The 15,282-nt window shown below is 45.9% G+C and overlaps 1 protein-coding gene across 3 annotated transcripts in view; it reads right to left on the reverse strand.

The window, feature by feature from the left end:
* Positions 1-557: 557 nt before the first annotated feature.
* LOC144178932 (uncharacterized) overlaps positions 558-15,282 on the reverse strand; it is a 34,725-nt gene continuing 20,000 nt past the window's right edge. For all 3 annotated transcript variants that reach the window (XM_077707083.1, XM_077707082.1, XM_077707081.1), the window contains 4 exons: positions 11,473-11,589; positions 10,813-10,908; positions 4,164-4,302; positions 558-844 (listed from right to left, as the gene is read on the reverse strand). In XM_077707083.1, the coding sequence (XP_077563209.1) occupies positions 747-844; positions 4,164-4,302; positions 10,813-10,908; positions 11,473-11,589 (450 nt within the window). In that variant the 3' untranslated portion in view covers positions 558-746. The remainder of the gene's footprint in view (positions 845-4,163; positions 4,303-10,812; positions 10,909-11,472; positions 11,590-15,282) is intronic.

Below are 15,282 nucleotides of genomic sequence, written 5' to 3' on the forward strand. Positions count from 1 at the left end.
ACCATGGAGCAGTGGAACGCGGTAAATTTGACTTGATTTAGGCCAACCTTTGGCGTCCTTACCTTGGGAGGAGTGCGACGCAAGAGGAACAACGTGAGAGGAGAGCGAGATAGCGAACGGAAGCATTTATTTTTCAAATGCCGATAAAGACTATCGTCTTTGTCGACATTTGCAACGAAAGGAGCAGATACACGGTCAATTGTTTGCTATGAGCATTGGCACTCACACCAAACGCACAAAAGAAAGCACTTACTCCTGCCGCGCCCAATTCGCTCTGAGTCGCCGACAGATGAATGACCATAAATCAAGGTGCGTGTACTACATGCATACGTGTTGACGGTTACCACCATTCGGTTATGATTTCTGCCATAAATAAGTGCACCCTTGTGAAATTATTGTTTGCTTGGAACTTCTCTCCGGCGATCCTAAGGGCACTCTCAACAGGCAGGCTACCCTCGTCTGTATCGCCTGTTGCGATTATACATAGACGTTTCCTGCGCTCATGAAAATGCTTCGTGAAGTTATTCCAGGCCGATTCACTGGTACTGGACACTTCATTTTCATGTCACATGAAATTTTTATTGACAATTCTGCGTGTACGTATCGTATATAGGGGTGTAAGAACTAGTCTGGAACCCGAGTTTGGTGTTATAAATGTACAGCGAAGCATGCTTTGTACTGTCTGTCGGATGCAGAAGCATGTACTTCCGGATGACAGCGTCAGGGGATGGCTCGAGTCGAAAGCTTCACACTTCGAGCCTCTGGTGATTAACGATATGAAGGTGATGCTCCTCTTGTGTGACTTCTCCACTGCTCCGTTCATCTCCAGCATCGTGACGTTTTACTGAAATTTCAGTCCACAGAAATAAGAATTAATATTCATATTGTTTAAATCTAACTGTACTTTCTGAGTGTTATGGAAGGAAGCTACGGCAACAAATTAAGTCGATGCTTGGCAGTAAAAGTTTGGCTACGCCCACCACACAATGCCGGGTGAAAACAGCCTACGTTTTGACTAAGATAGAGTTGCCCAATACCTCACTGCGAGTGTGTACTTTTCGTTGGCTATGTAACAGATTCCTTAGGCTTCAGGGTGCGCGCACAATATCCAATGCACGCACACAGCCTAAGTATAAAGCGTTGTTAAATACAGCATTGTGAGTATGTGCTGCTGTGACGATTGAATACTTTGCTAGACTCACAGCAGCGACTGTTGAGTATGCTTGTGCCCAGGAGCATATGCATATGCATGTGTTCAGGAGCTTAAGCCTAAAGGTGACCTTTGTAGTAGCGGTAGTACGAAAATGTCATTGAACAATAAAGTGGGAGGGGTTGTCAAGTCCGGGAATCGAAGTGATGAGCGGGCGGTCAATAGCATAGGCGCCAGAGGTTGCTGTGTACGTCTAGGTGGTCGCTGGTAATCAGGTTCTTCCATAGCTCAGGGAGAGGGAACGAAAGAGTAAGAGGGCGGGGTTATATGCGCACTGTAATAAAATGTGGGCTAGTGTGTTGGAGTGAGGTTAAGGGAAATATTGTCATTAGAGTCGATAGTACCCTGTAATCTCTTGAAATGTGACCCATAGTGTGGACTCCGCTTTTTCTCTCTGGTGCCAGGTAGGAGAGAGTCTGGCGCGCTTAAAAAAGCACAGATTAACTAATTTTTGTGTTTCTGGGAGGAAGATAACGGGCATAACTAGGGCCTCGGTTATCGCAGCCTTGGTGTCAAAGGACGCATAACAGATGATTTCTCTGGCCGGCTGCTCTTTACAAGCTGTACAGGCTATCAAGTTATGGTAAGGGTTCAAAAAAAGGTTCCCTTTGCCCCGAACTGTCGAATCAGCGCTGGGTACCACCCTCTAGGCGTAAGGTGAAGTTTCATAAACAGAAATAATTTTGAGTCCCGCTCCTGTCGCGTCGTTTTGAGTCAGTTATGAGAGAACTTGTCCCTGATAGTTCCTTGCTTTCATCTCTTGTAGTGTTTTATTACTTATGCTTAAGGGGCCACTTTTTACCTGTTTCTTCACACTACCGTCCACTCCGTCGTGCTTCAGCGGACTATTATGCTTCCTCTACAGGTTGTTGAAACCACAAGCGGGCAACTTCGAACTACTTTTGCCTTTTAACGGTTGCCTTGTTTTGCCTCAGACCTTGAATTAACAATATATTGTGTGTTTATAGACAGAGCTATTGGAGGCAGCAGAAGGACACTGGTTCTAAGCAATGAACTACCGCAGTAGCTGGCCGAGGTAAGTTTCCTTGCGTGGATGCACAAAAAGCACAGCAAGGCCAGTGTCAGCCCTGAAAAACGGCTCGGGTTTACCACCTCTAAACGTAGTTCATCGTCATCATCATCAGACTTCTGAGGTCCAGTTCACGACGAAGACCTCTCCGATTCACCTCCAACCGCCCCTGTCCTGCGCAACTCAAGTCCACAGTTTTACCCCGAAGTTCCGTATCTCATCCCTCCATCGTGTCACTGGCCTCCCTGTTTTCCTACTCCCATCTCATGAAATGCACTCAGATACCCTAATTGTCTACCAGTTGTCGCTTCGTCTCACTACATTGTCAGCCCAAGTCCATTTTTTTCTTTATTTGAACTACCATACCGTCATTTCTAGTTTGTTCTCTGATCCAGGTAGCTGGTTTGTGGTCTCTGAGTCTTATTCATAACATTATTCGTTCCACGGCCCGTTGAGCCGACCTATATGTTTGCGTTCTAGTTGTTTAGTAAGGCCTTAAGTTTCAGCTCCGTATGTCATCACCGGCAGTATACACTGTTTGTAGACTTTTCTTTTGAGTGACAGAGGTAGCTTACTTTTCATAATTTAGTAGTGCCTGCCGAGTGCTCCCCAGCCCATACATATTCTGCGTCGGATTCCTGTCTTGTTGTTGGGGTCAGCAGTAATCATCGGTCCGAGATAGTTATATTCTGTTACGTCCTCTATCGTTTCTCTTCCTAAGTTGAAGACGTTCTTAGCATGCTTATTTTTCATTACTTTAGATTTATTCACCTTTATGTTTAGCCCCATGGCCGTGCCTTCTGATTGTAGTTCCTCAAGCAATGTTTGCATGTGTTCTGCAGTCTCACTCAGCAAGGTTATGGGGTCCGCAAACCTCAAATGGCTCAAATATTCCCCGTTTGTTCTTAATCCTATGTTTTCCCAGTCAGGCTTTTTGAATACCCCCTGCAGACGTGCTGTGAGTAGTTTTGGAGAGATGGTATCTCTGTCATAGTCCTTTTCGTATCGGAAATTCATCGCTTTACTTTCAACCAGTGAGTACATAAACGTAATGACTAGAGCAGTGTTGTTCAATCTCCTGTGGGGATGTCTATCAGGGTTAATATGTTCTTGGGCGTGGGCGCGACCAAACAGCTTGTGTTTTCGGAGCCGCAATTGTCAGTTCTTGCAAAATATAGAAGCAAAGACGAAGCTTGCTGTTCCTTCTTAAAGCTTCAACTCCGCAAAAAGGAACTTGAACTCATATAAATCTTTGTATAGGGGTCTTGCTACGCACAGTGCATAACCCTGAAATTATGGTTTAACTTTCTGAAAGAGTAATGACTGATGATACACTCCCTGCTGTGTGCGATTATCGGCAACATTGTCCACATTTGTATGTGTAAACAATATACATGTAAAGATAGTGCTATATGCATGTTGTTCTTTTGTGTTCTTACTTGTTTGTGCTCAGTTATTTAATCATTTTTTGGCCGATCTGTTTCTATTTTGAGTTTCATGTAATGAGAGACTCATGGCCTTGGGCTAGTGGTTATGATACCCGTCTCAGAAACACAGGTCCTAGTTCAACTCTCCAAACTTCTTTATGTAGACCGAGTATTTTATTTTTCAGACCTGTGCTGCGCCCGTAAATGAGCCGGGATAAAGGCGACGGACACAAGCTGGGAAAACGTAGTTGCTATAAAACAAAAAGATGGCAGATTTCTCTGTAAACTGAATGATTAACGTTTAAATCACTGTTTGTAGGTCCCTTGCTTATATTAGAAAATATCAGGCTTCATCTACAGCTGAGAGTTGTGAATACAGGCCGTGGAAGCGTCTCAAAGGTTGTTTACTAATGCGTTAGTGCTGAAGTCCACATCAGGCGAAAGAATTCAGCCTGTATCTCTTGCGAAAAATCGAAATAATAGGGCTGTTACTTACGTGCGTCTTTTATTCCTTTGCCAAAGTTCATCGCAAGCTTAACCATGAAGAATAACAGGATCAGCCACAGTGCCAGCGTGCAGGAAATACACGCTATCGAGGCGTGGTACAGCGTGGTCCAGTTTTCATACGGAGCAAGCTGTCGAGAAAAAGGCCCAAAATTTAGCAGTTATTAGTGCACACATCGTTTGCGCAGGCACTTGGTACACTCATCGGAAGCCCATTTCACTTGTAATTGCGTGCTATAAACTCTAAGCTTTTCTTTTCTCGCCACAGTACAACGAAAACGTTTGCCTCAACTTGTAGAAATACACTCCTGTAGGCTGTCGTAATGGTTAGGGATCTGTGCGGCCTCGAACGACGACGCAGGTTTGATTCACAGCCGTGAAGGCTGCGTTTCTATTGGAGACGAGATGCGGGGGCGCTAGGGTTTGGAGTTCTTGGGTAACGTTAAATATCTATAGAGCTGCGCTATGGCAGGGCCATTGTGGTTCATAAAAATATATAAAATGCAGGGCAACCTGGCGCTAGAGCTCAGGCGAACCACGCTTCAGAGAGATGTGCGGCGATGTACCGTGCAGAAGCGTACTGCCGTTAAATGGCATGGCTCGCCTACAAGCTCAATTGTTGCCTGTGGCTGCAAACACCATTATTATTGCTCATCAAAGAATAGTAAAAGTTATTTACTTAGTATAATAGTATAGCAATAAGATAGGTCGTCAGAAATTTGTAAACTTTCCGTGCAGCCTGAACAAGAAAGAGTGTTGCCAGTGCTGTTGCTTTTTTGATAAGAAGCCACATCAGGGCAAGGTGCAAGTCAGGCGAAGTATGATAAGCTTCCAGATCATAAGGCGGCCCTTAGGGCGGCACGCGATTGCAGCGACAGATTTTCCTGTAGTATACACTTTTTATGAAACTCTGCAAGCGCGGCCTACAAATCGTAGAGGCGGATTTCACAGGCACGGTTTCAGTTTTTCTTACTAAAGCATACCTGGCTTTCGCCACCGAAGTGAAGGTTCCAGCTACCTAGCGGCATTTGACTGTCTTGCCTCACATATGCTAAATATCCTGCTGTATTTAAAGGGTCCATGCAGACAAAATACAAATGTGGTTGATTCGAAAGATTGCCTTGTTAAAATCACACTGACACCCCTCTTAACGTACAATTCGCTCCAAGAAGCATATAATTAGGGGAAAAGGGAATGGCCATGGAACCAACTAGCTCATTTCCTGCAACAGAACCTATGATGTCTTATGCCAAGCTATGGGATTGGCTGAGGCCGGCAAAAGCAAACGCAAATTTGGCAGGGCTTATAAGGGCTATCTGCGGGTAAATTATATGCATATTCTTTGTGCAGCAGTAAGAATGCGGGGTAAAGAATGAAAGTTACGAAAATACCTGTAAACATAGAAGTACTGATGCGTACTGCTGTCGGAACTGGGCGCACTATGCTTGTTTTAGCTGCACAGCAGTCCATCGCTTTGGAGTTGTCTTAAACGACACTTGTCGATTGGTGTAAGCGTCGTTGTCTTACGTGACCCTGTTTGTCCAGCCACGGCAGGGCTAGAGCGGCGGCGTACACACCGCGCGCCGCCGCTCTAGCCCGACCATGGTCGAGCATACCCCATGTTTTACAAAATGATTACTTTCTACCGTAACAAAAACAAGCCGGGTGCAAATACGGTCAAAAACAAAGCAACGGCGGACAATGGCCTTCGGCTCCGTATGGTAGCGCTATCTGGGAGGACTGACGGTAAGAAAGGCTACAGAGCCTAATGGCACACTGGAAGTTCGGTTGTATACCCAAGGGGTAAAGAGAACACTGAGACCGTACGAATCGTGGGTGCTGACATGATACAATTCCCATGGTTGCCAGAGCAACTGTATTCAGCCTGCTAAAAAGTGGCTGAGTAATTATTCACCTAAAACAAAAGACCGGAGCAAAATAGTTACAAACAATTGCCTCAGTAATTATTACTAGCTCTTTTAAAACGATTTCAGTGTATAAAACTAATTAGCGAACACAGAGTGTGTAGTTCAGTTTTGGCTTCGATTTCCTTCAAGGGTGCTAGAAATTAAATTAGCGTCTCGACTGGGGCCAGTTGGTTCATTCTGAACTTAAACAACAGCGCAAAAGACAAGGACTAAGAAAGAAGCACAGACAGCGCTTGTCTGTGCTTCTTTTCTAGTCCTTGTCTTTTGCGTTGTTGTTTAAGTTCAGGTGCTAGAAAGTGGCGAGGCCTTTGCGCCTTTGCGCCTGACTTTCGCAGTGTGCGTGCAGTCTCCAGCTCGGGTGTGCGTGCGTGCAAAAAGTGTACAACCCGGATGCACGCGCTGAACAACTGCCTCCCCGGGCGCTTTCGAGGCCGTCATTTTGCTTCAAGTTAAGCATCTTATCTATTGCCCATCAAATGATGCCGGAACAGCGATTTCGATCTGAACCTGGCTACCTCAAGTTGACTGCAGGCTATGAAGTGGCAGCCAGCGATCGTTCCCGATGTAAAAAAATAAAAGCAGCTTTTACAATCGTACCGTTTAAGTTGTTTTATTCGTGGAACTTCATACAGCTCGCCGTGCTTCGAACTTTCGCGCAAACGTTCGTGAAGGTACAACAAAAAAAAAAAGGTAACGAAACGCGGTTTCTTTTTTTTAATCAGCCACAATAAGTCAATGTTCTCTCCTCGCGCGCTCTGTGCGCAAATTACTGCACCTATTCAGCCCCGCAAGCTTTTCCTTTGAAGTTGCGGAAAGCAGCAAGAACTTGACGAATACAGCCAGAAAGGAAAACGGGACACGCCGCTGACTGTATATCGCATACTCCCTTGGCATGCATACTGCCACTCCGTTGGGAAGCGATCGAACGCGCTCTTTCGTTCACATGTGCTTCAAAAGGACCGCGACCCACCGGCAATGCGATAACGTTATTTTTTTTTGGTATCAATAAAAATTTTACATTCAGCTAAAGCCACAGTTAACTTCACTTCGTTCGAAAAGCATTGAGTGCCTCGCAGAATGTCACAGAATGGCACATAAAGCGGCACGGTGCAAAAATACGTGCATATCATGACGGAGATTCATTTTTTGTGCGCCTCAGTACGGACCAGCTGATTCCTTGGCGTCCTCGTGCGTATGCGATCAGTCGCATGCGAGCTTACGCGCAAGTGTTGTGTGAGCGTTGCCACGCCTTGCTCAAATAGTCTCAGTACATATAAGTCGCACGCTAAACGGAAAACACGTTGGTTACCTACCCACAGGAGATAAACTAGGCAATGCTGTCAACGCCGCCTACACAAAATCCGCCTTGCCAGCTGGCCGCCATGTTACAGTTAATCCCGGTATGCTTTACTAGCCAGACGCGGAAACGCCACAGCAGCATGTTGTCAGATTAATACGCATCGCTTTCGCCATTTTTAGTAAGCAAAAGCTCAGTTTGCAACCTTCAAATCGTTGTATCATGGCTGCCGCTTTGTGGCGTACGGTTCCAATGCATTGGCGCTGCGGCGTGCTTTCCGTCTAGAGTCAATATATTATCTCTATGTGTATACCCACCCGCCCTTGTCACTGTAAGGCACGCGTCACGGAAACACACGATCTGGCGGGAGAATCAAAGTTTTAGCCAAAATTCATTAATTTCTCAATAAATAAGGCATCGTTTGCTGCCGGGCAAGCGCTTGGTGCACTATAAATCACGAAATCTTTTGACTAAAACAAACGTGTTTTGTCTGCATGCCCCCTTTAAAAATGCAGCACCAACTAACCCAACAACATGCTGTACTTAGAGTTACTAGACAAAACAGTTGTCCGGAAGGATATCTCACTTGCTGGTGAATAAAATGAAGAACGATAAGCACCAGACACCCTAGATAACTACAGTCGAGCCAAGGTGTTGGACTGGGCTTGTTGGTGCATGTTTGATTGGGTGAAAAACCAGCGGTGCACACAGGACACAGAAGAAAACGACGGGACAAGCTGCCCGCTGCCCGCTTTCCCCGTCATTTTCTTCTAATTGTGACCTGTGTTCACCACTGGTTTTTCATCCAAAACTACTGTGGAGCCACGGAAACCAGCATACGCGTAGAAGGACGGTACCCCACAAGTGGGATAAAGATATCACGACACAAACACCACCGCGCTCTGCGGCTGTTGCACTTAGTGAGCCATGACCCTAGGCCACGATGAAAACAAGCACCCCACGCCACTGGATTCCGCAAGAAAATTCCGCAATGAGGACCCTAACTAATTATATTCGAGTGGAAGTAGCAACGATGCTGTGGAAGAATCCTCATTTTTTTATATCTCGGGCGCTTGCGCGGAATCACCTGAACATACGCAAAGGCGAAGAACGAAACTCAAGTGCCGCCGTTTTAACTCGACCTACTCTGGTATTCTGAATCCTTGCTCCCCTCGAGCCTCCAGCGGAGGAGATCCTTGAAATCGATTTCCCCACGCATAAGCATTGCGCAATGCTCCCCTCGGCCTAGTGGAGGGAGCAAATATAGTGGAGGAGGGACTCAGATTACAGCCTTCAGACTTTAAGACGCTATTTTGAAGCAGCTTAGGCACAAAACGCACTACAATGAAAGAACACTGCCCGCCTCGGCGGCCTAGATCGAAGATGATTAGGAAGTTCGTGGCGTGTTTCCGCCGTCGCAGTTAAAGGAAGGGCGACTACGAAAGGGAATTGAAGTGCTTGTTATAAACGAGCGGGAGCGGCTACGGCGCTGCAGAAGCAGCCAAGTTCCTCTATCGGTGGCCTTTGCATGGTATTGCGCAAAGACAGGAAATCCGCCGCACTTCTTCGTCGCCAGCCAGGAAGAAAGGGTGGCTGAGCCCAGCGTTTCGTGTTTGCGTCGCTTGAGCGGCTTTTGTGTCGGCGGCTGCGCCCCTAGGAGTCAAGCGCGTGGTGAGAATTGGCGAAAAAGTATTTACATCTATATAATGAACATACTCTTTAGCAATGCAAGACGACCTTCCGTGAATGTGAGCGCGGAGGTTGAAAAAGGCTACTGGGTACAAGGTGATAAGAGGATGGCATTGAAGCAGTCTTCATTGCATGGGACGATCACAATCAACCGACATCAGAGTGACTCAAATCTCCTGGGACCCAGGCAGCCTTCCTCCCGCGCAGCTGACAGCAGCTAAGACATACAGGAATGAGACATGTGGCAACATAGCGAAAGCTACCGCAAATAATTTCACATCCGGGAGAGGTGAAGCGCTGGGAAAGGCTTTGCGCTACTACCGTATTCAAGTAAACGCGGTATGAAAGCCGTGCTCGGCTACCTCGAAATTGACTAAAAATTACTACAACCTTTCAGGCTTGCAGGGCTTGTCTCGCATTCAGTGAGAATTGCCGAGGGTGCCGATCTATTGAAGGGAGCTCTATGATTCAAATGTTCTTTGCATGAAGAACGCCAGGCCCTAAGAAGAAGAAGAAGAAGAAGAAGGAGTAAGAGAGAGAGAGATACTTTAATAGAAAACGACGACGTTAGCCGCGCCGTCGCTCTGGCTTGCTACGCTAGGTGATAGCAGATCAAGAAAAAATGAAAAGATACAAGAAGATGCGCCCAAAATTCTCCGTCATATACGAAGTTTTTTACGAAAAATCTGTGGGGCTCTCTTTTCCGTAGAATCATCAAGAGAGCTTTGGTTGAATGTGCAGCCTGACTGAAACCCGACCAAGGAATCAAAATAGCCCTCAAGTCCTGCGTCAAGCGGCCTGCACAAAGATATTATGAGTTTCTGCCTGTGCACGATGTGCTTTGGACACACGAATATAACATGATGGATGTCACCTCATGTGTCGCATGTGGGACAAAAAGGTGAAGAAGCATGCTGGATTTTGTAGAGGTAATGGCCTGCGTAGATCCCATTCAACCGTAGAATGGCTCCCTCGCGCTGGCTAAGCCCTGGTGGCAGCCTGAAGACGCACTTGGGATCAGTAACGTGAAGAGGTGACTATTACTGCCTGTCCTCAGCCCAGATAGACATCTGCGCTTTCCATGCAGTTGATGAGGCGAGTATTGCCCCATCCTTTCTCGTGAATGGGATCGGCAGAGCTTGAGTACAGAGACTGTGGGCAGATGAAGCGGCTTTGTCAACTACGTCGCTGCCGGTGACTCCGCAGTGGGCAAAAAGCCACTGGAGATATTCACTGTGGCCCTTTGTATTGATTGTAGGAGCAAAAGACTGATTTTCTAGGCCAACTATTCTCTCAGAAGTGATTTTAAGATCTAGAGTGCTGACCTGAAGTCTGTAAAAACAGGCCATTGATTGGCCGGCTGCTTTAGAATACACTGAAAAGCGGCGTGAGTCCACGCAGCTCAGTAATTGTCGTATAGGGTTTGTGACTAAGTGGGGCGCGGATGGTAGTCGGCGACGAAGGAATTAAAATGTCTATCGCCGACTCTGCAACCTTAACGGAGCCATCAGTGTACACGGGAATGGGGCCCCTGTGATTGTTGCTAATATGTTCCAAGGATACGAGCTTTAGAGACTGGGCCGCTGGGGAGCTGTTAGTTTCAGCGTTAACCTGTTCTTTTCTTTTGGCAATTTATTGCAAAGCGAACTGCATATCGAAACCAGAATACAGTGACTAAACAGAAAATAAGCCTAGTGGTTCTTTTTGTTTCACCAAATTGTACTCACAGATACGAGCCTCGCGCATTTGAACACCATATAGGCCAAATTGAAAATCCACAAGAAGTAGAATGCCGTCATCCATGGTTTACTTTCCTTATAAATCTGAAAAAAAAGTCGCAACGAGAGAAAAAGTTTCACAGCATTTTAATCTTCGGAGTTAAGAGCGTTGCTCATTGACACAAACGCGGGAGCGCTCGGGTGAAACCGCAGTAGCGTTCTCCTTGAAAATGCGTGTTGCAACAAAACATCTTAAAGGCAAAGGCTCATTTCTCGAATTCCTAAATGGTTTTCGTACTTTTGAAATTCCTCGTGCTGTAGTGTTGGAAAACATGAGACTCGCACAGAAAAATACTCTGATACTATCAACAAAAATGACAGCACAGGACAATACTCGGCAGAACGATCCGGATGAGCCTCTAATAACCAACCAAAATTGCATTCAGCTATGTTCGAACCTACGCTGTGTGTGCAATGAACGCTGCCTTCAGTTGCTGTACGGGGTTTCTGAGAATCCTTCAGGAATGTAGAGGGAAATGACTAATTACGTTAATTCTATAAGGCTGAAACATTGCTTTTTCTCGTTTTTTTGTTTTAAAACTGATGCAACTATTTGGAGGTCTGGTGCACATTAAAGTAGTCTGCTGAAAGCATGAAAACTTCGCTCACGCTGAGGTAGCCGGCCACAATTCTGATGGTTGCTAGTAAGGCACCCACGACGATCCAAATGATCTCCACCTGCGTCGCCGAAGTTCCGTTCTCAAGGGCGCATATCAGCATGGTGGCCTGCAAAAGAATAAAATCACTCTCTTTACGACAACACATTGACAGCGCCCCCAAGGTCAAGATAGGAGGTGAGTCCGGCAGCAAGGAAACCAGTTCTCCCCGCAATGTGTGATGTGTGTAGGGGATGCTGGACACATTGAGTAGTGGAATAAAGGGTCTTGAACAGAAAATACACGTTTGGTTTATTAAAACGACTGCCCTGATTTGATAACAATAAAACGATTTTTTTCATAAGCTTCAAATTAATATAGGGAGGCCAGCGGTAGTATCCGGTGATACTCGAGGGGCAACTATGTAAGGACTGTAAGGGGCATAATATGTTTTGAGTTTTTTTTCCCCTTGTCATAATTTCTTAATTCACTATATTGTTGTAAACAGGATCCCCCACGCTTTCAACACATGTGCTCCTACCGGAGACCTGAGGTTATGGAAAACGACTGGAGCTCGTGTTTTATTGGAACTATCCGGAAACAAATTATTCGAAGATGGTGTGGTCAAACGACTACCTACCTATGGGAAGTGTTTTTTTAGCAGCTGTGCTGGGTAACTGTCAGTCGCAAGTTTTATTATACATAACATGGGCTTCTGCGGAAGGCGCATGGTTACAGAAAGTCTCAACAAAGGGCGTGCGGTATTCAAACGCTGGAGAAAAGAGAAATCCGCTTACTGAGGGGTGAAATAAAACAAATCCTCGTGCCTCTATTCATATATCGTACTATGAAATCCTGAAATTGGTTTTGGGACATTTTAATGGGCAGGATTTGTAAGCAAAAGTAAATGGGATATATCAATGGGCTAAATATTTAGCGCGGAACCTGTAAAAACACAAAAATTAAAAAAAACTTGATTGTCTGTATTAGGTAGCTCTCATAGAATAATCTTCCAAAACAGTTATTGGATATTTGAATGGTTACCAATGTCAACAAAAGCCTGTTCGATATCTGAACTGTACTGCGTTGAAAAGAAAATTAGTGAAAAAATATTTTCCCCTTTCACTACCTCATGGGTGTAGTATTTAAAGGGGTCCTGAAATACCTTCCGCCGATGCATGGATGTACATGTAACCAAATAAGACAATGTATTAGCAATCTCCTCCCGCAAGAATTTTGTTAAAGCGATGAGTATTAGCTGAGAAATCGTAAATCAAAAACCGCGCATTATCGTCGCGCCGCGTTTCCTCCTCTTTTCAACTGTTGACGGCGCGCGAGCACATCCCTCCCATGATGCTGCGCTAGTCAGCGGTGACGTACTTCCGCATTACGCTCATCCGACTGCCGTCTGCTACGGGCAAGTTTTGTTGACACCATGAATTCCGCACTCCGCTCAAGGATGGATAAGCGAACGAAAAATCCCGCCGCATGTGTGCGGTGGCCTGACCTTGCCCTTTCGCGGTGTGCGTTGCTGCAGTGCAGCACGTGACTTTTAATCGGCGGCTAACTCGCAGCCGTTGGGGAGGATCTTGCGCTCGGTCCCTTTCAAGCACCGCGCACTGTTTATCCAAAAACCGCCGCATCAGATGTGGCCCCTCTGGTGCGGGGTCTTATTTTGCGGTGGTGGTAATTCCTGCCGGCGCCATGTGAAAAAGACATTTTAAACCGATACAGAACCCGTGCACAAAACGCTTCAATCATGTGACCAGTTCAGCTTGGGGCGACGCGTGGTAGAGAGCGGCAACGTTGGCAAAACATGCTCCGGCGCGGCTCTGAGCTTTCTAGCGCTGGAGTGAGCGCCTTTCTTTGACGATCTCAAACATCGGTTGCCTTGGCAACAAGGCACAAATCGCCCCAGAAGTCAGTTACGGTCGCGTGATCCCGGTTCAGCTCGGGGCCCCACCTCGCGACATGTGGGCACTGCAGGCGTACCACTCACTCTCATTAGGAAGTGTGAGATGCGTTTGGCATTACAGGAGGCGATGGTGTGTGTGTTGTGGACGCCTTTGTTTCGCGATGAAATGCAACGTTGTGCTTCTGCGGGTGGATAGTGCTTCCCATGGTCTGGATTATCTTTCTCGAGCGACTTACGACTCAACCTCGCATGGGGTATGTGCAGTGTGCGTGGCTAAAAGCCATCTCGGCTTGCGCGCCAGAGTTAAGTGAGTTGCTGTTCGTCCCCGCAAACCGCGCGCGAGGTGAGTGCCGAATTTACGACGGGCAGGAGGAGGCAACCCATCGTCTGTCAATCGCGGTTCAGACTTGCAACGCATGTTGTGACGTTGTGTTCGTTCGAAACGCATCTCTGGATTGTTTTGAAGTGGAAAAAAATGTATCCGTCAAACCCGGGCATTCGGCTCACGGCGTTCTCTGCGATTGCACGAAAGAAGTGCCACGGGGCTTCAAAGCTTTCTTTATGGAACGTACTCCGGTAAGAGAATATCCATGTCGTGTTATGGCCGTGTTGCATCCAATACGAACGGTTAAGCGTTTGTTTACACAGTGTTTCGTTTGTCGTAAAATGTCCAAGCACTCCGACACTCCGCTGGCATATCAGCCGGCGAGCCGACGCTGAGCAGACGACTCATCTCTTTGCCGGAAGTGCGTGAAAAAGCCGCCCAATAGCAGGATGTCTAGCTCATGACGAACATCTGGGAATCGATGATGTAGACATGTGAAGATGGCGGTGTCCAAAAACACGAAGGAAAGGGTGAGAAAAAAGCGACAAACTTTGCAACAAAAGTGCGAGCTTTCCGCTGCGCGTAAAAGAGTAATACTTGGCCCAGATGACCTTGACGACCCAATCTAACGATTGCGCTACTTCATTTAGTGTGCTCAAAATGCCTTTCAGGGCCCCTTTAAGAATTTTGGCCATATTAAGATCCTACTTGGTAACAGAAATCTACTCCTGAAATTTGAAGCCTCTAGAACCAGGAGTGTTGCTGGGCGTTGACATACCGGTTGGGTATTTTTGGCTCGTCAGACGAGTAGTTCAAAAATATTCCTTTCTTCCTTTTAGCGACGGCTGGTAAAATTATTGAAAATTTATTTGTGAATTTTTATCAGTAACATTTACCAGCAACAGTCCATTGGATGTATCAATCAATGAAATATAAATGGGGAATCTTTAAAACCACCCAATTTGCTCCCAACTGACGACTCGCATAGTAACTCTTCATCAAGGGAAAACCGAAATCCTACTGTTCAGAGATTCTTACAGGGCATACATATCAGCAAAAAGCACTTTGATATCTCAAATTCCCAAAACAAAATTTCCTCCTTTTCCCTGGTTAGGGGTGGAGTTTGCGAAATTTACGCCTTAACGAGCCCCTTCATTGTGATAGCAATTTACCCCTGAACTTTTACTCCTCTTGGTGTAGCAGTTTGGCAGGGCATTGATGAATCATTCATTCCGTCAGTCATTCCGTCAGTGTATTGTGCACTTGTTTTTATAGGTATAGACTGCAGTAAAGATTCTAATATATGATATTACACCTACATTTTTATTTATTTATTTATTTCAGATACTGTTAGGCCTTACGGGCTGTTACAGGAGTGGGCAAGTACATCATAAAGAACACTCACACGCACAAAAACTTCTCAAGTTACAGTGCAAACGAAGAACGAGAAAAGAACTCATATTATTTTGGAAATATTTCCAAGTGCTTCACAAAGCTATCAGTGGTATTTGGTTCCACAAACACTCGCGGGTCAAGGTTATTCCAGTCTACAATAGTTTTGACAAGAAAGGAATGCTTAACCA

Source organism: Haemaphysalis longicornis, unplaced genomic scaffold, assembly GCF_048455015.1.
Source record: "Haemaphysalis longicornis isolate Haplotype H1 unplaced genomic scaffold, Haemaphysalis longicornis Haplotype H1 scaffold_4, whole genome shotgun sequence".
Classification (NCBI taxonomy): domain Eukaryota; kingdom Metazoa; phylum Arthropoda; class Arachnida; order Ixodida; family Ixodidae; genus Haemaphysalis; species Haemaphysalis longicornis.